This window comes from Myotis nattereri (genome assembly GCF_964212035.1).
Source record: "Myotis nattereri genome assembly, chromosome: 13".
Taxonomy (NCBI): Eukaryota; Metazoa; Chordata; class Mammalia; order Chiroptera; family Vespertilionidae; genus Myotis; species Myotis nattereri.
This window is the reverse complement of record NC_138088.1, coordinates 24,662,887-24,687,969: the sequence shown is the minus strand read 5'-3', so window position 1 is coordinate 24,687,969 and position 25,083 is coordinate 24,662,887. Positions and strand designations below refer to the sequence as shown.

Sequence of the window (25,083 nt, the reverse complement as noted above, 5' to 3'; positions counted from 1 at the left end):
TGTTCCACAGATCCAGCCATCACAGGTGAATTCTGCTTTCTTCATTGTTGGCTAATAGCTGTATTTTTCTATTAATATCTGTAGTAAAATACTTAAGTCAGAATTTAATCTTTCTATTTTCTGCAATCTGATTATTATAGTTTATTTCTAAACTATTCTATATAAAAGCTTAATAAGCTAAGTGTCCGGTCATCTGTTCAACCAATCAAAGTGTAATATGCTAATGATATGCTAAGGCTGCTCAACCATTGGCTATGGCATGCACTGACCACCAGGGAGGAGGCAGTTGACCAGTCACTATGACATGCACTGACTACCAGGAGGCAAATGCCCCAACCAGTAAGTTAGCTTGCTGCTGGGGTCCGGCCAATCGGGATTGAGCGAGATGGGTTGGACGTGGCCTGGAACCCTCTAGCAGTCCCTCCCCAGCTGGCCAACCTCCCGCATCCCTCCCCGGCCCCAATCATGCACTGGTGGGGTCTCTCGGCCTGGCCTGTATCCTCTCGCAATCTAAGACCCCTCGGGGGATGTCGGAAAGCTGGTTTTGGTCCCATCCCGCAGGCTAGGCCAAGGGACTCCACTGGTGCACGAATTTGTGCACCGAGCCCTCTAGTTTCTTTTATAATTTGATTTCAATGTCAGATGCCAAATGTGATCTCTGTGGTAACCATAATACCATAATGCTGATTGGCTAAGACAGAAGATATATTCATCTGGCGGCAGGTGTAAAAAGAACAGGTTTTGTCTTGTAAGTCATTCTTTTTAAGATCGCCTTCCTCACACTAGCTTCTAAACAACTATTAAAGGTAAACTCATTTAGTAATTTTAGCCTTTTTCCAATAAAAATACTTTCAAGCACTTGAAAATACTCCTCCAATAAAAATGGGAAGGTGACCCAGTATCTAGTCTCATTAGCATACTCATTAATAATTACATAGATTAGATACTATCTCTGTGCCCTGTAATTCTGCTCTCACTACCTACTCACCTAGGTACTTTCACACTCTTTTCTTTTCCTAATAAATGAACTCCTTTAACATGTAGAAGATGCATATTCCACATACTCCCCCAGGAACACTGTTAAGTGAAGATGTAAAAAAGAGAGCAATTCTCTTAATACAGTCTACTTACTTTAGGTTTTAAAACCCTTGGCATTTGATGTACATAACATTATTATCCCCGTTTAACAGGAGACAGATTGATACTGGTAGCAGAAATACGTCTCCTCTTGCCCTAAATATGCTTGCTACCTCCCACCATGATTCAACTCAATACCAAACGAAAATCATCTTTGCAGAACACAATGAAGAAAGCACTTCATAGCACAACAAATGAATACCAGTGGTATATGATGTTTAGTGTTTCAACAAATAATTTTTACCTTGAATACAGGAAATGATCTCAAGTATGCCAATGAGACCACACTTTAAAAGCTTCTGGGCAGCAAGTAATGTATTTCCTTTTGTTCCATTGTCTCTAGAGCCTAGCCTTGCACCATGAAGCACTTACTTAATGGCCACCTACTAGTGCATCTCCATTATCCAAAGCACAGCCCCAAAATACAAAGATTAGAAACACCCACTACTAAAATCTAAGTACTTTTCATGAGAGGTTCCTCCTCAGATGAAGTTACTCTTAGTTTAGACCAACAATACTCAACCATATCAGACTTGATTTCCCCCTTCCAAAAAGTATTTTCCAACTTCTGCTTTGTCACCCCGACATGAAATAGCAATATTCCTACAGACAACTTCAAACAAATCCATAAAGCCTAAATAAAATATAAATGGAAGAGGGAAATGAAAATAATTTATAATAAGATAATATGTATTCCAATGTTAATCCTGAAACAAAACCGAACTAGAAGACATAAATGTAATTAGTAGCTACACGTGACAGCTACAAATGCAAAGTTGTTTGTGATGCAATTTTTCAAAACTGTCAACTCTTGGTCAAGTTGAGAAGAAAATAAATCTTCCTTTCACACATGGGTTGCATGTGGAAATAAACAATGGAAAGTTCAGTCTCAGTTAAAACCAGGAGTTTACTAGTATATGTAAAATGGAGGTTCTAGGTTCACATAATTACAAATAGTACACAGATGTCAGGCAGGATATTCCTAAACCATGCAGAACATTGTGACATTCTTTGTTCAGGATAGCTCACACACTGCAAAGAACTATAGCATCCCTGAACCCTACCCACTAAATGCTATTGATTAGCCCCTGTCATCCCAGCAATAACAAAAAATGTCTCCCAACTGGAACCACTGCCTTGACACAATTCACCTATCAGAGTATAATGTAAACAACGCATAGGAAGCATGGACTACAGTTCCAGTTCTGTTTCCTCTGAGCTATGAGGTCACTGGCAGTGAGTTATCTAAACCTCAGTTCCCGAAGTATCAAACGGGAATAAACACTACCTAGGCTTTTTGGGGTGTAGAGGCCGACTCAACAACATAACAATTTGGGTGTAGGTGGATTCCAACACATGGCATATTGAGATGTGAATAAGAGGGCTATTCCAGATTGAGAGCAGCAAAAGTAACATGAATGTGGAGGAGGCTGAAGATATAATGAGCATACAAAATGAGATTGAACACACAGTAACCCAGGGACATTTCGGAGAGCAGCCAGCAATCCTAAATATCTCACCAACCCCTAAAGGCATTACTATATTACAACGCAATGAAATAATTTATATTCAGAATGATGACCCCCAAATTAAGAAGATAAGAAAGACTTAGATCTTTAAGAGACTTACACTATACATGGCTGAAATTTTGTCAAGTTGTGATACTTCAGAGAGTAACTAATATTATTCAAACTTTTATTGGGCAATTACCCTATTCTACACACTGGGAAAACAGAAAATACCTAATATACCATACCTGTCCTCAGACATTTTACCATCCAGTAGATTAGACATCAGTAAAATATAGCCATAATATAAAGCAGATTGGCACAGGCATTAAATAGAAATTCAAGTAAAAAATTATGGGAGCCTAGGAAAAATATGAATAATTCTTACTGAGGAAAATCAAGGCCATCTTCACAGCATAGGACACTGGAAAAACAAAACAAAACAAGGATTCTGACAGAGAATGGGGAGAAAATCAATAAAGAAAAGTCACTGAGCATGAAAATACAACTTGGCTCCGAGAAGAGAGCTAGGGAAGGGTATATTAGGGGTTGAGAAGACAGTAAGATTAAAGCTATAAAAAAATTTCAGGACCGTTCATGGAGAAATTTGAATGCCATTCAAATGATTTTGTGTTTTTATTGCACAAGATTTTTCAGAAAACTGGTGTTTATGTGGCACACGTGATCCCCAAATAATGCTAATGGCCAAAAATAAGATTCTGAACAAGTACAAATTTTCATTAACAAGACCCCTCAAATTAAAATACATTCTTAATATGAATAAACAAAAAGAACCCAACATAACAGTATAAAACAGCTTCTGAGCTCATTTCTTAAATAATCAAAATATTACTAAATCTATTGAACCCCTGGGAATTTAAGAGAACTCAGGATAATCTTAATCTTATGTGTCTTTGATTTTCTTCCAAGCAAGTTTGAGAACTTCCTAAACATGTTATTTAGCACTGCCTCATGTCACCCCTAAAAGGCAAGAGGTAGGCTACAGTATTATTAGCTTCTTTTTACTATGGGGAAACTAAGGAACAAAAAGAGTAAATTACAGTATGGCCACAAAATAAGCTATTATATTTTCTTGGACTTTAATTAAAGACTCGAGACTCACATATCATCCATTATTCTTTGTACCATCTAAATATTAGAATTATCTTTCCCTATCTTGGCTGAGAATAATAATAAAAAAAAAGACACGACTAAACTTTTAGGTCATTTTCTCAATTTGGTACTGCCACCAAAAAAGTTTTAAAATTCTACCTCCTGAATTATGCTACCTGCGAGAACTGCGAGGTATACCCAGTAAGCCAGCCACCCCCCAATAACAGACAGCTGGAAATAGCAGAACAGGTCAGGAGTCCTAGGCCCAGCTTCTACTTGGAATGTCTGGCAGGCTTTGCAGATCTGGGGATGGAAAGGTGCCCTAAGAGGCCCTGCAGAGCGTCATCAAAACTACACCCACGGCTGCAAACACGAAATCCAATGCTTTCCTCCTCGGCCCCTCCCCTGCATTGCGCCACGCACGGCACGAGGATCCTGGAACACCCCAGGGCCAGAGCAGGTATCCGCCCTACTTTCCCCTTAAAACGCAGCCCTTTAAAGCTGCCCAGGGCGCCGGGACTCAGGGAACAGGGAGGACACCGGATGTAGCTGAACACGCCTCGACATCTTGCCTCTCCAGAATCCACGGCCTGGTCCAGGCGAGTCAATGTCACGCGGAGTTCCTGCTCCTTACGACTTTGTTTTTTCACACACGCGCTGACACCCCTACCTGCAGGCCCCCGTCCTCAGCCCCCCGCCACGACTCGCCTCCACGCCGGGTAGACGTCCCAGGGACTAGAGGAGGAAGAGGGGGATGAGAGCGCAGGGTCCCGGCCGCGAGACCGCTCACCTCGGGCCGGGGTCCCCCTCGCCCACCCACTCACCCACCCAAACCTCCGGCCCGGCCGCCCAGACCTGGCCTCCGCCAACGCGCCGCCGCCGCCGCCGCCTATCAGCGGAGCGCAGGGGCGGGGCCGGTGGCTCCGCGGCGGATCGGCCGGCGGGCGGGGACGGGCGAGGGATCGACCGCCTTGCAACTCGGGCCGCCGCGCGCGCACAACACACACACACACACACACACACACACACACACACACACCCCGGCCCAGCTCCCGAGGGCACCAGCGCGGCCCCGGGAAGCGCGAGGAGCCGGCGAGCGCGCGGCCTGCCGTGGGCCGCCCGGTCCGCTCCGCTCGGCGCCCACCGCCCTGGAGGTGGGGTCCTGGCCTCCGGGAAGATGGTGTCCTGGATGATCTCCCGAGCCGTGGTGTAAGTGCTGCTCACGGCGCCCCGTGGCCCACGCCAGGCCCGCGGGAGGTGTGGGAGAACCCCGGGGCCCGGAAGGGAAGGGCAGGCCTGGGCCTAGGCGGGCGCGGGCTGGCCCGGCCTCGGCCTGCCCGGGGCTGGGGGTCTCGGCCTCCTCACCCGAGTCCACGTCGCTGCTGGGCTCCCGGCGGCGGGCGAGGGTCCGGCGGCGGCGGTGGCGGTGGCGGCGGCCGGCTCGCGTGCGGCTCGGCGGCCCTGCTCCCGGGGAGCTGGAGGAGCAAGCGCGCAGGGCTGGCGGCGCGCGCTCCGCGCTCCCTCTCCGTCTGCCCGCGCTGCGCGGCACCGCCCTGCGGCCCGGGAGCGGCGCGCCTGGCGGCGGCCCCTACGCAAGCTCCGCAGACGCCGAGCGCGGCCGGCCCCGAGAGCCTCGCAGGATGCGCCGGCGGCACCGCGTCTTTGTATCCCGAGGCGGGCGCGTCGCGGCGTCTGTCTCCGCGGCTGATCGCCGCTCGGTCACGTGGGTAGGAGGAGAGACTGGTCGGAAAACCCTCGACCGCTCCCAGCTCGCCTCCCGGGGAAGGGTCCCCGTCGCCCCGTGATGTACAGTTTTACGCAGAAAGGAGCTCCCGGTCGAATGAATGGGGACACCCGCCTGCTCTCCCAGGTTCTAGAATTTGGTGGTTTGGGCGGAAATATTTGCTAAGTGAGAGGCTGCAGGTGCCTGTTGCCTTTGTTCGGATTATCGGTTCATTTTCTTGCGTTTTTACCAAGTGCTACAGGTCCACTTAAAAAAAAAAATTTGCTTGAGTTGTGTTTATTCTGTGAAGGTATTCGTTGGACTACAATTTAAACTGATTTCCTCCCATCCTTTCCATTTTACCCCTCTCCTCCTCAAAAAAAAAAACCAAAAAAAAAGTCACAAAGTAAACAACAATGCTGTAGTTTCAGCCAGGAACCCGCGGATTTATTATTCATGATCTCTGTAGGAGTCCTTATCTCCTGATCTTTATGAAATGTTTTCGTGAGGCGCTGGCTTCTCTGATTAGCGTTAGAAGGTGGGAGAAAACATTACCAGATATTTAATTTTGTTTCTCACTAGGGAGAACGCTTCATTTTCTTTGGGAGTTGGATTAATAGCTGAGTGGCCGTATTCAACCCGATTTGCAGTAGCATTGAAATTTGTCAGTTGATTGTCTTAATGCACTTTGCCCTTCCTCGGTACAGTTTCTAGTTTTAAAACTTCACAGCTTCCTGTGTTCATCTGTACAAAACTAAAACTCGAGAAATAAAAGCATATCACAGATTGTTGTCAGGTTGTTTTTTAGCCTGTTTGGGTCTCTCTTTGAGTATCATTTACATGATACAAGCATACCTTTTTCGACCTAGTGATGTCTATCAAGTGTTGTGTCTGCACCCAAAAAATCAAGTGCCCCATTATGAAACTGTACCTTAAGAAAACAAACAAACAAAAACTCTCTGGGTTCCCTTGATCAGTTATTTAACTGATTTAAAAGAGAAAAAAAAAGTGGAGCACAATTGATTTCATTTGAATTACTCAAATAATACTTTCGTTTTTTTATCGTTGACTACGAATATGAATGCCTTTTCTAGATGCTACCTGTAACACAAAGGTCAGTAACACAGTTGATCTTAATGGAACTGACAATTCAGGTACCCTATACCTGCAGTACAGATCAGAATGTCAAGTCTTATGAGTTACACCCTGTGTTATATCGGATAGACAATGAAGTTATATCTCGGAGAATCAGAAAAAGCAAGGGAGATTACATTTGAGATGGGCCTTAAAGGACAGACTGAATTTAGACAGCCAAAGATTAAACAGAAAAGGATTCCAGATAAAGGCATCACTGTGAGCCAAACCACAGAGGAGGGGAAAGCCCGGATTAGTTACAGAGGACTTGAGGGACTGGGGAGAGGAAAAGCTGGAAATTTAAGCTGGGGCCTGTTTTCAAGGAATTTGAGGAAGAACTGATCGGTTATATTAGGAAGCAATGGCTTTGCTTTGGGAATTTCTCTCCCTTGTTGTATGAGATGGTTGTACAGGAGAGAGACACTGAAGACTTAGAGAACTCCCTAACTGGAGAGAGGGTTAGGCCTGTGTTGCCAGAAGCTACAGAATTTAAATTGTGTCGTAAAAGAAAGGAAGCAAAAACGTGAGAGAGGAAAGATCATAGAAATTTATTTCATGAGCCATTGAACCGTTAGCGTATTAGAACGCACACTTGTCAGGTAAGGAAAGCATCATTCTTATATTTTGTCCCTGGGATCCTCAGTTTCTCTATATCTATGCACTGAATTTTTTCTTTTTCTCTTGATCAATATTATGAGGACACAAAAAATCAATCGCAGGATCTACCCAAACTTGGAAACCGTTTTTACAGCAGGAGATAGAATTTACTTACATTCTTTCTAACCCAGTGGAACAGCCAGCTGGTCCTGAGCCTAAAGAAAAATCAGACAGTTATCACAACATGAACCTCCGGTGGCATAAGCAGGGAGTCTCCGTAACCAGAGCTCCCTGTGGGCATGAGCACTTTCTCCCCAGACCTGGCGGCAGACCATTGCAGGGAAGAGCACTGGCTTGGAATCAGACCTGGATGCCAGCTAGTAGTTTTGTGGTCCTGGGAAACATACTCAGTCCATCTGAGCTTCAGTGTGCTTGTCTTAAAAAGGTTACCATATTTACCTTTTTAAAACTGTTGTAAAGATTAAATCAGTGCAACTAAAACACACCAAATGTGGCATCTCACATTTATGGTACATTTAAAACATGATATATAGGTGTGTGTGTGTGTGTGTGTAAGAGCAAAGTAAGATAGAAAGAAATATCATTGGGCTATCATTTAGAAACCTGGAATTAATAACTAATGTGGGTTATATTAAATCAGCTGAATGACACTGAGTCAGCCTCTTACTGCTTATAGCCCTCAGTCTCTGTCTCGCTTGAGATAAAGGATCTGATCTGGTAATCTCCAAACTCTTGCATAGCTCTTGCATTCTGTGACGGTGCGAGAGGATTTTTCATTAAAATCAACTTACTTGAACTTTACAGACAAGATTCAAAGGTTAGTTGGCAATTATTAAGGTTATAGTAATCTGAGATTACCAAATAATATTACATTCATACCTAATGCCCGTGCCCTACCTTTTGAAACATGATTGTTACAGATTGAGGGAAATCCCACTTTTCTAACTTTTCTTAATTTGTGGTTAACGTCAGGACTAAAGACAGACTGCCTGAATTAAAATCAGCTCTGCCGTTCTTGGCTATAACATACTCCATAGAATTAAATGCATTTGCACATAAAATGTCCATAATCCAGCATTGTGCACATGGTAGATATTTACTAAATATTAGTACTTGTTATCAGAGCAAGAACAAATATGTTCCCTGCCATTCCCAGCATACTGAACGTTTAAACTTTTCAATTTACATTTTTTAATATTTTTACTGATTTTTAGAGAGAGAGGAAGGAAGAGGAATAGACAGAAACATCGATGAGAGAGAAACATCACAGGATCAAGCATGTGCCCTGACCGGGAATCCAATCAGTGACCTCTTGATTCCTGAGTCAACGCTCAACTGCTGAACCACACTGGCTGGGCTTTCAATTTACCTTTGTCTTTCAATTTCTTTGTCTAATTAGAATAGGGTAAAAAAAAATTTCTATTCAATATTTTTTAAACTGTAAGCATTTTCTGTGTTGCTCTGAAATCTTATTTTTCTATTTGATCTAGGCCAGTATGCATAATTTTCATAGCCATCTATTTTTAATTTTATTTTTAGATAATTTCTAATATTTCATTATTAAGTAATGCCTCAATAAAGTTATAATGCTAAAATGGACATCATTTATATATACTTTTTCTTTTTATGTATTTCCTTAGGGCAGCAGTTCTCAACCTGTGGGCCACGACCCCTTTGGCGGCCTAACGACCCTTTCACGGGGGTCACCTAAGACCATCCTGCATATCAGATATTTACATTACGATTCATAACAGCAGCAACATTACAGTTATGAAGTAGCAACGAAAATAATTTTATGGTTGGGTCACAACATGAGGAACTGTATTTAAAGGGCCAGAAGGTTGAGAACCACTGCCTTAGGGTAAATATCCAAGAGGAGTATATCTGAGTCAAAGGCTATGAATACTTTTATGACAATTGATATGAATTGCCAAATTACTTTCCAAAAGGATATTAATATTTTACATTGCCACCAAGAATGCATGAGTAATATCTTTATCACAGGGTAACCAGAGATGGGGGAGTTTGACTTTTTTTATGTACTTTCTTACTAAGTATAATGAATCTCATTGGTTTCTTATGCATTTGCGTTATTAACAAGGTCCTAATGTTTATTAACTAGGAGCCCAGCATGATTCAAAATTGTGCAGTGCCTCCCACCCTCTGGTCTGGCCTGACTCCCTCCCTGGCCATTGAAGCAGCCTCCGCCGCTGCTGATCAGGCCCTCCCCCAGCGCAGGCTTGCGGAGGCCCCTGCTGCCCTACCCCCCAGTGCTGTGTGTGCAGCCTCCTCTTGTCTGGTTGACCGGTTACAGTGTCCCGGTTAATTAGCATATTTCTCTATTTTATATACACACACACACACACACACACACACACACACACAAGAGGCCTAGTGCATGAAATTCGTGCACAGGTCGGGTCCCTAGCGGCTGCCGGCTGGAGAGACCCTTCTGCCAGCCGCCTGCCACTGCCACTTCTGCTGGCCCCTCCCCCTGGTCGGACTCCTGGTTGAACTCCCGGTGGAGGGGACAATTTGCATATTAGGCTTTTATTATATAGGATAGATTATATCTCCCATAGTGCAAATCGTCTGTATGTACTTTACCCATTTCTCTCTTAATTACTTGGTAATTTACTTGTTGGCACACCTTACATAATAAAGAAATTAACCTTAAGTCATACTTGAGGCAAATATTGTTTCTCAATCTAATTATACTTCTCTTCAGATATTTTATTTTTAGTTGTAAAGGGAGTCCAGTTTTAATGCAGTTCAACTTGTTCATATTTTACTTCGTGACTTTTCACTTCTAAATATAAACTATCAATTGCTCCATTTGATAAGTACTACTTTTTCATATAGAACTGGATGAATTTGGAGACTTCCTTTTTTACACGTCAGTATTTAGCTTTTTACATTAGTAACATTTTTATCTTTGTTTTACAATTTTATTATCTGGCAATACTAGTAAAACATCAATCCTCTTTCTTTAATTGATTCTTTTCAATTATATTTAATGGGTGCCTTTAGAGTCTAAATTACACACCTTGAAAACCATACTCCGGCAATTTCCCCCCATCTTTCCAGCATCATCTGTTTTCCCTCTGCCAGATCATTCTTGTCAGCATTCAAACATGCTATTATTTCTCCCATCTTAAAACAGCAGCAAAAACTCATTCTGTTAATACTTTTCACCTCATTACCATTTGTCTCTCATTCTTCAAAGCAAAAACTCCACAAAAGAACGGCCTACAGACAAACTTTCTCCACATCCTCTTTTTTTGGGTCACTCTGAAACCCATACCATTTAGGCTTTGCCACCAATCACTTGATAGAAATTGCCTTGCTCTAGGTCAGCAGTGACCTCCACATGGCCAAGTGGTTTGGTCCTCATCTGACTTAGCAGCTTCTGATACAGTTGCTCACTCTCTCCTTGAAGTACTTTCCCTTGCTTTCTTTTTTCTTCATAACTCACTGGCTACTCCCTTCTTAGTCTTCCTTGCCACATCCCCCCGCCCTCACATACACACACACACACACACACACACACACCACCCGAACTTCTTTAAGTTGGTGTGTCCAGGGCTCAGTTCTTAGATCTTTTGTCTTTTCTATCTACATTCCTATAAGGATGCTCATTAATTTACATCTTCAATCCAGACCTCTCTGCTGAACTCATGATCATATATATTTTCAACTGCCGACTTAACTCCACTTGGAAACCTTTGACAGTCATCTTGAACTTAAGATATCCAAAACTGAGCTCCTGAATTTCCTTCCCCATCTGGCTCCTCAGCAGCCTGCGTCAGCTCAATTAATTACAACTGAGTCCTTCCAGATAGCTCAGGCCTAAAACCTTGGGATTATCTCTATTCCTCTTTTTCTCTCATTCCCTACACTTAATCCTACAGCAAATCTTGTTGACTCCACCTTCAAAATATACCCGGGATCCACCCACTTCTCACCACCTTTACTTACATTACTTTAGTGCAAGCCAACATCACCTCTTAAATGTATTGTTATAATAGCACCCTGCTTCTACCCTTTGTGTGTGTGTTAGTTAAGATTATTATGGAATTAAAAATACCTTATTTTTAAATCCTAGTGGAAGTTTGAGGGCAGTCACAATTTATAAGTGATATATTTCTTCTTTTATATGTGCTTTCAGTATTTTTAAATGGTTGTAAAATCTCAATGATGGCTAAAATATATTTCAGTTAGGTTAAGGTAGATTTTATCTTTGTTTACCAGTTTTGATGAGATCCATTATGGGAATAGCTTAAATGTTCATGAGCTGTATCTAAGAATAGTGTACTTACTGAAATTGCTCTTAGATAGTTATAAATAAGGTAGGTAGAAATGATGTTTTCAAGGAAACTGAAAAAGTTAAAATCTTAAAAATACAATTTGTTGTGAATGAGCTATAAGAGTTCATCTTTTCTGTCTTCCTTCATTAAGACAGAAGACACATCCTAAACTGTTGGGTCTTATTTTCATTGCATAGGCCAGAACTTCCAACAAGATTTCTTTATTAGCCTTTTCAGAAATAATTGGCTTTTGCCCATTTTTTTGTTACATCTGCTATATTAACTATTTCTTTTTCTGCTGGATTTTTGAACCCTTTTAGGGTGGTGATATTTATATTGTCTACTTTCAGTATAGATTTAAATGTTCAAAAATGGTATATTACAATAATAATGTCATAAATGGCTAATTTCAATATCTTAAAATAAATATGACATGACTGTTTTGATTGTCACATGGAAAAAGATTACTGCTGGGTCTGTGTTTTTTATTGATTTTTTAAGATAGAGGAAGGGGGGGAAGAAACATCGATCTGTTGTTCCACTTACTTATGCATTTATTGGTTAATTGTTGTATGTGTTCTTATTCAATATCGAACCCAAAACCTTGTGCAGGGACAATGCTCTAACCAACCGAACTACCAGGCCAGAGCCATTATGTCATTGGTTGTACATTTGCATTAACTTCCCCTTTCGTACATTTTTTAAGTTAAATGAGAAGTTAAAGGTACAAATTATTCTGTTAGAAATGTCTTATGTTTACAAAACTGTCTGTTAAGGGTTTAAGTATACCTATTATTGAAGTAAATTTACCCATCAATCATGTTAACTTTATAAAGGCTACTATGACTGAAAATCAGGACAGATGTCATACTCACTAAGATACTGTGGACAGAGAAAACAGTAGCAGTTGGGATGGAATTATTGAACAGTGGCTAAAACTTATCTATAATAATAAAAGTGTAATATGCTAATTAGACCAGATGTCCTTTCAGATGTCCTTCCGGACAAAGCTGGGGCTGTGAGGGCTGAGGCAGAGGCAGCCGCCAAGGCAGAGGCCCCTGGACATGGTGGTGGTGGTGGTGGGGGCCGAGCCCCTTGCATGAATTTCGTGCACCAGGCCTCTAGTCTATAAAGAGCCAGGGACCGTCACATCCAAAACAACAGAATGGAAAACTGAACAGGCTGAATAGGGCGACAAGTCCGGCAGGAGGGTTAGTGAGGGACGACCAAACGACTGAGCGACAGGCTGTGTGGGGTGACCAGGCCTGCAGGGGAGGAAGTTCTGGGCAACCAGGCTGGCAGAGAGGGGCAGTTGGGGGCAACCAGGCTGGCAGGAGGGCAGTTAGGGGTGACCAGGTTGGCAGGGGGTGCAGTTGGGGGCGACCAGGCTGGCAGGCAAGTGAGCAGTTAGGAGCCAGTGGTCCTGGTTTGTGAGAGGGATGTCCCGGATTGGAGAGGGTGCAGGCTGGGCTGAGGCTACCCACCCCCCTGCACAAATTTCATGCACCAGGCCTCTAGTTTTAAATAAAGAGCAGGCTAGCTAATGTTAGAATATTATACAGCCATTCATAATGGTATTCAAAGTATCTTTAATTTTATTTGAAGATCCTTTAAATATGTCAAGTTTTGTGTGTGTGTGTGTGTGTGTGTGTGTGTGTGTGGTGGGGTTTTTTGTTTTTGTTTTTTGGTTAATCCTCATCTGAGGATATTTTTTCCATTGATTTTTTTAGAGAGAGTGGAAGGGAGGGGGAAAAACATATTTGTGAGAGAGACACATTGATTGGTTGCCTCCCACATGCACCCCAACTGGGCCAGGGATTGAGCTCACAACCGAGGTACCTGCCCTCGAACAGAATCGAATCCAGACCCTTCAGTTTGCAGATGGAAGCTCTAACCACGGAGCAAAACCAGCTAGAGCTATGTCAGTGTTTTTTTAATGTAGCACTATGGACATTTTGGACTGGATAATTCTCTCTGGGTGTGTGTTTGGGGTGGGGGCCAGGGGAGGGGGGGTCTGTCCTATGCATTGTAAGATGTTTAGCAGCATCCCTGTCCCCTACTCCAAAGATGCCAGCCCCGCCCCCCCCCCCCCCCCCCGCCATTATGACAGCCAAAAATGTCTCCAGATACTGCCATATGTCACCTAGTGTGCAGAATTGCCACTGGTTGAGAACCACTGTGCTAAGTAAAAAGGGATGAAAAATATATATGGGAGGGAATGAGCCTGAATCTGTGCTGCTCAATGTGGAAACCACCACTCCCATGTGGCTATTGAAATGTAAATTAAGTAAATTTTAAATTAACTTCCTCAATCACACTAGCCAGATTTCAAGTGTTCAATAGCCACTCAAGCTTAGTGGTTACCTTATTGGACAGCACAGAAATAGAACATTTCCATCATTGCAGGAAGTTCTATTGCAGCGATCACCTACAAAAGACATTCTGCTTGGTATTCCCATCTGAAAATGACTTAGTTGTTTACTATTTGCTGCTTCTGTATACTCTATGGGAGAAATTATAGGCTATAATGATATTTGGGAACTCATGAGTGTCTTGGGATATCTCTCACTTAAGAATTTTCTATATGAATGTTTCTGATCTGTCATATTTTTTTTTTACTATTTCAAAATTAATTTCTGTCAGTATTACAGAGAATTTCCCACAATTGATGAAAATTGCTGATACCGTACACTTTGAAAACAATTTTTATAATCACGTATCTGTACATCAGCACCGATATTCCTTATTTTCTAAATTTACAAGTGAAATGTGGTTTACAAGTTATAATTTTCTGGTCCTAGAAGTTGTTAGGATGCTTGAATTTGAATACATAGCCAAAGGTTACCTACCAGTGTATTGCTTTCCTTGCTATTAACAGTGTCATCAATTCAGCAAAAGCAGAGCTACCAAGGAAATCATGAAAGCAAAACTCAGGAAAAATCTAAACATTATATGTTTGTACTGGCCAATAATTCAAAACGTAATTTCAGGATGTATTCAAATTATATTATTGCTGAGAGCATTAATATTTTTAAGTTTTGATGTGTACATTTTAGAAAAGAATTATTCTCACCCATAAATAAAACCAAACTTTCTGCTGTGGAAAATTTCCTTAGCCTTTTATCATGTCACATTTCTGGGAAATGTATTAGTTTGCTGGTATAACAAACTGGGTGGCTTAAGCAACAGAAATGTATTATCTCACAGTTCTGGAGGCTAAAAGTCCAAGATGAAAGCGTCGATAGGGTTCCTTTTGAGGGCTCTGAGGGAGAATGTGTTCATGTCTCTGCTCGCTTCTGGTGGTTTGCTGGCCATTTGTGTATTCCTTGGCTTGTAGTTGCATCATCCTGATCTCTGCCTTCATCTTGCAAATGGAAGACTCCTTTTCTGTATGTCTGTGTCCAAATTTCCCATTTTTATAAGGACACAAGTTATATTGGATTAGAGCCCACCCCAGTTACCTCATTTTAACGGGATTACTTCTGTAAAGACCCTGTCTCCAGATAAGATCACATTCTGAAGTAGTGGGGGTTACAATTTTAACATATCTCCTCTCCCCACTCCCCACCCCCAACATATCCTTTTTGGGCAAACACAATTCAACACATAACCATCTCTTTTACATATCTGAGGAAAACCAGTGGATTCCAAGAAGTAGTTTTAGGAATTGAATTAGAAAAACAAGAAAAAAGGCTAACAAAAGAACTGTCTTAATATAATTTGAATTGTTATGTGGGGAGGGGAGTACTGATTTTTCTCCTACTGTGAAATGCGAGGCTAGAGCAGTAGGTAAATGTTATAGGGAAGATGATTTTATTCAATAAATATGGGAAAACTTTCTAACACCTAGAGTTGTTCAACAATGAGACTGAGTCAACTTCATGAGAGCAGTATGTTCTCCATCCCTGGAAGCATGAAAGAGAGAGTCGAGCCTAGTTGAAGATCTTGACTATTATTGCTTGTGTGCTTCCTATGGAGAATCATAGATAAATTACTGCGAAGTATTTTGTATTAAATAAGGCAGATATTTAAATAAGTGAATACATTAACCTTATATTATGTAAATATCAGCAATTAATAAATGACATTATTTGGCATTTTATACAAAAAACATCATGAATATGTAAAGCACTGAATAGATTATATTCTAAAAATTCTGCTAATGTGACACTCTTTCATCATCAAACTGTAATCACTAATCTTTAGGGCTCTTAAAATTTGAAATGCACTTTCACCAAAACCAAAACTGTAAAGTGGATAAACTGGCTTCCTTTCCTTGTTTAACATTTGAGGCCCACAGGAACAATGAGCAGTAGACATTCTTGAGTGTTAACTTAAAGAAAGCACAGATATGGGAATAGAAGAAAACAAACTGGTGATATTTGCCTAATGGGTATCATTATTGCCACAATTGCTTCTCCACTGCTTTGTGCCTGTGGTCCTGTTTTCTATTGGGGGCACCAACCAATCTCACTATAACTAAGGTCAGTAAAACATAAGCAGGAAACCATTTTAAGAGTAATAGGTATAAAAAGATGCCCTGATTACCTCAAATGACCCAGAAATAGAAGGGAAATGCTAATGATAACAGGTTATTAAGTAACCTGTTAACTAAAAATAACACTGCCTAGATGCACGGTAAGTATGTGATGGGAGGAACTATATTAAGAATAAAAACATTCCATTTCTTCCTTTGAAGAATTCATTTCCGCTCCACTTCAAAGTATGTCCTCACTGTCTCTTGTCCTCTCTCTTATACTTTCTTCCCCTTTTTTCTAGTTTTACTCTTCTTTCCCTTTATTTCAGTAAAGGTGAGGAAAGAGTGATACAGTCTGTCATGTACAGAGATATAATAACTTAAAATGTTATAAGTATAATCTATAGTTTCAACCCAGTAGAGAAAAGAGGAGGTCAAAGGGGCATAAAAGACTAAAATAAAGGGGGCAGTAGGTGAGGGACATATGGACAAAAAAATGCTAGAAATGGGTTCATATATATCAGTCATGACAATAAATGTAAACAGATTATATTCTTCTGTTAAGAGACAGACTGTAACACTGGGAATAAAAACTACAGTATAACGAAAGGTATAAATAATGATTGAAAGATAAAAGATCTTAATAAATGTATAGCTTATATTAATGGATTAATATTAGTTTATGATTATCATTTTCCCCCAAATAGATCTATTAATTCACTGAAATTCCCAAAAGATTTTTTGTTATTTTTGCTTTTAAGGAACCTGATAGGCTAATTATCTGTAGTTCATAGGAAAAAGCAAAAGCTCAGGTATCAATAAGACAAAGGAAGGAAGATTTACATATCAAGATTTATTTTAATGTTGTTTTAATTAAGCCAATGTAGTGGTATTAGTGCGGTGCTTGACGATAGACTTAATAGAACCTATCAAATATTTTTTTTTAAAAGAATCCAGAAACTAATGTAGTTATATATGGAAATCTGATATGACAAAAGTAGTATTCAAAACCAGTAGAAAAGGATGGATAATTTAATAATGTTGTGAAACTTGGTTATCTCTCAGAAAAAAAGAATGAAATTACATCCTTACTTTACAGAAAACTTAAAACTAATGATAAACAGATTACCTGCCTAAATGTGAAAACTAAAACATTTAAACTTTTAAAAGAAAAGATAGGAGAATATCATCATGATTATGATTTGGTAGAGAAGAATTTTTCAGACCTATAATAAATCATATAGGAAATGATTGATAAATGTAGCCTATTGTATATCTGATGTTTATTTTGTAATAAGCATTATTCCAAGCACTTTTAAACTAATTTGTTTATATCTTACAACAGCCCTAATAATATAGATTCTGCTGTTATCCCCATTTGCCATTGAGTAATGCAAAGCTTAGAGATGTAAAATAACTTGCCCAGCTAAGGTGGTCACATAGCTTACTAAATGGCAGACCTAAGTATCAATCTAGCTCTAGAACCAGACATCAACCACTATGTTATAATTTATACTTATAATTTATACTTATTTTTTACATTTTAAATCAGTTTTATTGATAGAATTTACATATAATTTTAATGAGTTTTGTTAAATGTTTGTCAAATGTATAAACTCAGATATCACCATCCCATCAGGATTCAGTTTGCATTCTCAACAGTGGTAGTTAAATATCCACTACATTAACCATCCCTGACAATAATTTTATCTTTGCCAATCTATATGAAAATACCTAATTATTTAAAATATCACTTTCAGGCTATAAAGTTTTAAAAATTCTTTAGAAACTCATATTGCTATTTTTCTGTATTCCTCAATGGTTTTGAGACTGGGGGGTGAGGGGGGTGGTGGAGTACGGAGGAAGCTAGCACTAGAATTGTGGCCCAATGATGGTAAAAAATGCAGACAGTTTGGTAACATACATAACTAACAAAGTATGGTAGTCGGGAGATAAAAGCAATACTTTAAACTCAGTTTACTCAGTTTTTAAAAATAGGCAATCTAAAGAAAAATGGGCCAGTGAACCAGGCATATCTTAAAAGAGGAAACCATTGCAAACAGCATAGGAAAAGATACAAAAAACTTATTAGTTTTCAGAGAACTGTCAATTAAGACTACATGGAAATTCTATGTCACACCTTCTAGATTGCAAAAGTTACAAAGTCTGAAAATACCATGTGTTGACAAAGATGGGTAAAACAACAGCATCTTTAAAAAAAAAACTATCGGAGAGTAAGAGGCTGTAACTGCTTTAGAAAACAATTCAGCCCTAACTTACAGATATTCATCATTCACATACCCAATAACCCAGCAGTTTCACAACTAGGTAGAATTAGGCACATGCACCAGGAGACATTTGCAAGGATATTTATAGTAAAGTTCTTACAGCAAAAATCTACCGAGAATACTAATTCACATGGAGTAGAGAACGGGTAAATAAATGTTGGTATATTTACATAATAGAGTAAAACTGAATGAAATAACACAAGCATTAGCATGGATAAATGATAGGAAAATTGTTGTGTGTTTTTTTAAATATATGTTTTTATTGATTTCAGAGAGAGATAGAAACATCAATGAGAATCATTGATTGGCTACCTCCCGCACGCCCCTCACTGTGGACTGAGCCCGAAACCCAGGCATTTGCCCTTAACCAGAATCGAACCTGGGACCCTTCAGTCCGCAGGCCAAAGCTCTATCCACTGAGCCAAACCAGCTAGGGCAATTGTGTTTGTGTTTTTTGTTTTTTTTAAATATGTTTATATTGACTTCAGAGAGAGAGAGAGTGTTAGAAACATTAATGATGCCCAGCCGGCGTGGATGAACATTAACCCATTCACCAGGAGGTCACGGTTCGATTCCCAGTTAGGGCATATGCCCAGGTTGCAGGCTCGATACCCTGTGAAGGGCATGCAGGAGGTAGCCAATCAATGATTCTCTCTCATCATTGATGTTTCTATCTTTCTCACCCTCTCCCTTCTTCTCTGAAATCAATAAAAATATATTTTTTTAAAAAGAGAGAAGCATCAATGATGAAAGAGAATCGTCAATCGGCTGCCTCCTGCATGTCCCCACTGGGGATTAAGCCGGCAACCTCATTCATGGGTGGACGCTCACCCACTGAGTCACACTGGCTGGGCTGTATAGTGTTTATTTGTTGGTGGTGGTTTTTGTTTTTTTAAAAAACAAACAAACAAGCAAGATATGATTGCATTTCATATGATATCATTTTAAAGGCCCCAGCATAGGTAAAACTAAGCATTATGTAATTTAGATATATATAAACATAAGGAAAATCTACTTTTCAAGAAAGAAAAGAGAATGATGAACACAAATTTTATGATAGGGGTTATCTCTGAGGAAGTAGGAAAGGGTTCTGGAATAATGGTATTGGTGCTATTCTACTTTGAAGTCAGATGACTGATTCACTTCATTATGCTTCATAATTTAGAAGTATGTGTCATATTTATGTCAGCTGTTACATTTAAAAGATGCTTAACACCTGCAGGGAGTGAAGACCAAGATATTTACAGTAACTAAAGGGACAAGCTAAGACAACAGGGAGCAGATAGCAACAGAAAGGAGATGCTGCCCCTGCCCCAGCCCATATGCTTCTTGCTGTTGTAGAGGCCAGTTTTTAGTGCTCAGCCAGGCCCCAGATGGAGGGAGGCAAGGGGCTGCACCTGTCACGAAGAGAATGTGAACAGAAGGCCAGAACCTGTGTGAAATCACCAGGCAGGCTTGTCTCAAAGCTGGTATGTGTCCAGTGAAGTATGTCCAGTTTCTTATTTACCCAAAGGATTTTTGAGGTTTTAGAAGTAGCTATACAGATGGCACTTAGCTTTCTCTCTCTTTTTCTTTCCCTAGTTATCTTCAGATAATGGTAGTTTTCTTATCTATCCATTTGTTATGTGGGATATTGCTATAAAAAACTCAGTGTCTTAGAAATTGTATAAATTAATGGAGACTTCCAATTTAAGACAGACCTGGTTGCTCTGAAAACAGACTAGTGCAGTGATGGCGAACCTATAACTAGTGCAGTGATGGCGAACTCATTTTTTTGGTTGATTTTTCTTTGTTAAATGGCATTTAAATATATAAAGTAAATATCAAAAATATAAGTCTTTGTTTTACTATGGTTGCAAATATCAAAAAATTTCTATATGTGACATGGCACCAGAGTAAATTAGGGTTTTTCAAAACGCTGACACGCCGAGCTCAAAAGGTTCGCCATCGCTGGACTAGTGGGACAAGGGTGGAAGCAGAGAGACCAGTTAGGAGGCAGCTGAATCTACCTGAGAACTGATGTTGGTTTGAATCAGAGTAGTAATGCTGAATCGTAATGTCTGCTTTGCATTCTTAAATGATGTTGTTGTCCATTTTGTAGTTTAGCTGATGAAAAATATTACATTGCTTGAAATTCCCAAATGCGCAGATAAGAATAATTTAACTTTTAGGTTATGTATTTCAAAGCAATTCCCCACTATTGCATAGGTGACATTAGTCCTAGAATCTGGGATGGGTTTGAACCTACAGTGGGAGATAATGTCTAATCGTGACATTTATGCTAATATGTAGCTCTGATTCCTGATGCATGCTGAGCATCATTTATATAAGAGGAGGAAAATGGAAAATAGAGAGTTTTGTGTTTTCCATGTGGTCAGCATTGCTGTGGGGTGGTCTGGCTAAGACATCTGTCACCCACTGATGGCCAGGATTGATTTGGCCTGTGTAGGCTGTCCCTGCTCCTTTGTCATTCCTTAGTCAGTAGAGATGGACATTCAGAGCCTTGCAGTGCCTCAGGAACATGATTGTGAGACATTAGCTAGATTTCCAGTTCTGTCTATAGAGATTTCTTTTTTTCTTTTACATTAACATTTCAAGAAAAATGATCTTAAATATCATAGTGTTACATGCAATAAACACCAATTATTCAAGAAAAAAAGATCTTAAATATAATAATATTACATGCAATAAACATTAATATTTCAGAGATTTCTAGTTTGAGGAAAACAAAAGAATGGTCCATTTGTAAATGGACTCTGAAGTCAGTGACCACTTATTCCTTTTACTGCTATACAGATTCATGTTTCATTATTGTTTTGTCAGAGTCTTATGTTTTGCTAACCTTTAATTCCTCAAACTAATCCTAAAACTTCCCACTAAACAGACAAAATTTCCTAACCTTATTCACCCATTATGAAGTAATTTTATATGATGGGGTACTTTAAAATTACACCTTTGAACCAGAAAAGCAGTTCTATATAGCTTTACAAATGTGGGAAATTATTACTACTGTTTAATTTGAGAAATATAGTTGATTAAGTGGTAACTTTCATCTCTTAAGAGTCTTAATACTGTTGTTTTCACTACAACTGAACACATGATAAATTAAGAGTATCTATTTCAGAGATGCTTCAGAGTCTCATTTAGAATTAAGCGTTCATAAAGCACTCTACTGTATTTAAATGCTTTTAGAACACCTTTCTCCCATCCAAGTACTAACCAGGCCCGACCCTGCTTAGCTTCCGAGATCAGACGAGATCGGGCGCGTTCAGGGTGGGATGGCCGTAGACTTAGAACACCTTTCTCAGACCCCATTCCCAAAGATTCTGGCTTAATCTTAGGTGGGGCCTGCACATCCTTATTTTAAAAGGTCCCCAGGTGATTAGAAGGGGTTTAAACCATTACACTAGAGATTACACAATAGAAAACGTGGTGATGATTTTTTTTTTGAGAAGTAGTAGTGTCACAAAAATATCACAGAATTGAGCAGCCAAATATTGTTACCATTTTAAAACAAGGAAACAAAAATTGTAAAATATCCTTAGTTTGGTTTTCAGTGATTTGATATTAACACTAGGACATTTGAGTACCTAGAAAATATCTGAAGCTTAGTAATAAGCAACATGAGTGATCTATAAAGAAGCAGTCTTTCCAGAAAACTTGGTTGGTCTTTTTAGGTTAAATTACAACAGAAATATTAGAGGAAAGGAATGTAGTGGAAGGAATGTCTGGATTTTATTACAACATACTCTATAGTACTTCATGAAATTCAACTTGGAAATGCATTTCACGTTCCCAACTAGCACGTGAATGCAGTCAAGTAAACAGCAAAATATCGCATTTGTCAGGTTGGCTGAATAGCACATTTGCAGCAATAGACATTTATGCTGCCTTAAAAAGATTGTATGTAAAACTTGTCAGTATGGGTTTTTATGTTTATTTTTAGTTGAATTCATCAGTCATTCCATGCCTTTAAAAGTTTCCATAGTATTAATATTGTATATTAGAATGTGTTATACATCTTGATTAAAAAATTATAATTAATGAAAATCTGGTGGGGGATGGAAGGAAGCATCAGGGCAAATTTTATCTTTATTAGTAGAAAGACATGTAGTTTAGAGTTGAAACACCAACCTTTTATAATTCTTTTCTGAAAATTAAAGGATTCATTTAGGCATTGACATTTCTACTGTACAAGTAAAATTTTATGTATTCCTTGAGTTTTATTTATCTGTTAAATTTAATAAAATGTAAGTTAGGCTTTTTATTTTAAACTAGTGACCCAGTGCACGATTCATGCACATTGAAAGGAAATTAATTAGAAGGTGGCCAGTGGGGCAGGACTGGATGAGATGGACCGGACATGCCCTGGAGCCAACCTCCTGCGGACCCTCCTGGTATCTGCCGAGTGAGCGGGGTCCCTCTGGCAGATGGGGTCCCTCAGCCTGCCCTGCGGGGATCAGGCCAAAACTGGCTCTCCGACATCCCTCGAGGGGTCCCAGAGTGCGAGAGAGCACTCTGCAAAGTTGCTGTCATACAGGGTATGGAACACAAACGCAAGTGCGCAGTAAACCAGATTCAGGGCCGACAGTGCCCCAGGAACAACATAATCCACTGCCGAAGGTAGAATCGCATGGCCCTGCAAGGAATCAGGCTCCCTCCTCTCTGGTTTCTGGGTGTGTCACCCGAGAACCGCCACTGCCAAGTTACTGTAGCTCAGCAGCTCCTGCATTGAGTATCTGTCCCCTGGTGGTCAGTGTGCATCATAGTGACCAGTTGGATGGTGGACACTTAGCATATTAGCCTTTTATATATAGAGATTTTATATATTTTATGATCTCATTTTTATATATTTTTTGTGTCAATCTCATTCCCTACTAATAATATAGAAAAATATATTTGGATCATCAAATGTTATAACTGATTATTTCTGGTCAGTGGATCTGCTAGTTTATATTTCTATATTATTCTCTTTGATAATGTTTCCATAATAAATATAATTTCTACTAAAACCACTTATTCTTTTAAACAACTAGGCATGTTTTTTGTTTGTTTTGGGGTGTTTTTTTTTAATTCTCACTGAGGATATTTTCTCTATTGATCCTTAAAGAGAATGAAGGGAGGATATTGACAGAGAGAAACATCATGTGAGAGAGACACGTCGATTGGTTGCCTCCAGCATGTGCTCTGACTGGCCAGGATGGAGCCTGCAATCCAGGCACGTGCCCTTGACAGGAATCAAACCTGCAACCATTCAGTCTGAGGGCCGACACCCTGGCCAGGGCTATAGTTTCAACTTGTAATACCAATCATGACTGAAATCTTTTCAGCACTGGTCTTAGAATAGCTACTGTGTGCACAAAACAAACTGAAATACTGGCCAGGGCTATACTTTAAATGCCATACAGCTTTTCTCAGGGAAGGGTTATAAGGGGCGGGGGGGGGGTGGAGAGGGGATAAATAAAAGGAGCCAACCAAGTGCTAACCCCAAGGCAGAGCTCTGCTCAGCACAGGAGGTTATTGTGGCCAGGACTGAGCAATAGTGTGGCCAGACATGTAGGCCACTGTTAAGGACTTTGGAATTCACTCTTGAGTGAGGTGGGATTTGAGCAGAAGAGTGACATTATAAGATTTTACTTTAAAATATCTCTCTACCACTGAAAATAAACTGTATAGGCACAAGGTTGGAAGCTTGGACACCAGGCAGGAGACTACTTTAATAAACCAATGAGAGATGAACAGTGACTTAGACCAGGTTGGTAGCAGTTGTCAGATTCTGGATTATTTTTAAAGGATTGTTTGACAGATTGTCTGTGGATATCCAAAGAGATGAAACTGGGTGAGTTCACCTAGGGAGTGAGTATACTACAGAACAGAAGAAAATTTATGTTATTCCTAAAACATTTGGAAATGCAAAGCACCAAGAATGGCTAAGACAATGTTGAAACAGAAGAGCAAAGAATAAAAACAGTGGGGTGACATACTTACTTAGATATTAGTAATGGGATGAGTTAACCAGATAGCAAGATTACAAAGCTACAGTAATTAAGACAGTGTGGTATTGGGACAAGAATAGACAAGCCAATGAAAGAGCATAGACTCTAGTAGGAATCACATATATATGTAGATATTTGTTTTATGACAAAGGTAGCACTACAGAGCAGTGAGGAAAGGTTATTTACAATAACTCTCCTATATCAGTTAGACATCCATATATCTATATAATTACAGCCCCTAACTCAGAACACATACAAAAATACCAATTGCATTCTTATTGCAGATAAAAAGTAAAACAATAAGGTTTCTAGAAGATAACATAGAAAAATGTCTTTATAACTTTGAAATAAAACAATCAAAAAGCATTAGTCATAAATAAGAAAAGTGATCATGATAAATTGAGACAGACTAAAATTAAGCACTACTCTTCATCAAAAGACACCATTAAGAGAGTGAAAAAGGCCCTAACCGGTTTGGCTCAGTGGATAGAGCATTGGTCTGCGGACTGAAAGGTCCCAGGTTCAATTCCGGCCAAGGGCATGTACCTCGGTTGCAGGCACATCCCCAGTAGGGAGTGTGCAGAAGGCAGCTGATCTATGTTTCTCTCCCATCGATGTTTCTAACTCTCTATCCCTCTCCCTTCCTCTCTGTAAAAAATCAATAAAATATATTTTTTTTAAAAAAGAAGGCAGAGTGGCAGACAATATTTGTAACATACGAAGTTGACATATAGGTCACATTCAAAATATATAAAGAAAAATGGACAAGGGACTTTCCACCA

The 25,083-nt window shown here is 39.9% G+C and overlaps 1 protein-coding gene across 1 annotated transcript in view; it reads left to right on the top strand.

The window, feature by feature from the left end:
- The first annotated feature begins 4,706 nt into the window (after positions 1-4,706).
- The window catches only part of REEP3 (receptor accessory protein 3), a 74,736-nt gene continuing 54,359 nt past the window's right edge, over positions 4,707-25,083 (top strand). Inside the window, exon 1 of the mRNA XM_081104873.1 lies at positions 4,707-4,967. Within this exon, the coding sequence (XP_080960999.1) occupies positions 4,936-4,967 (32 nt within the window). The 5' untranslated portion in view covers positions 4,707-4,935. The remainder of the gene's footprint in view (positions 4,968-25,083) is intronic.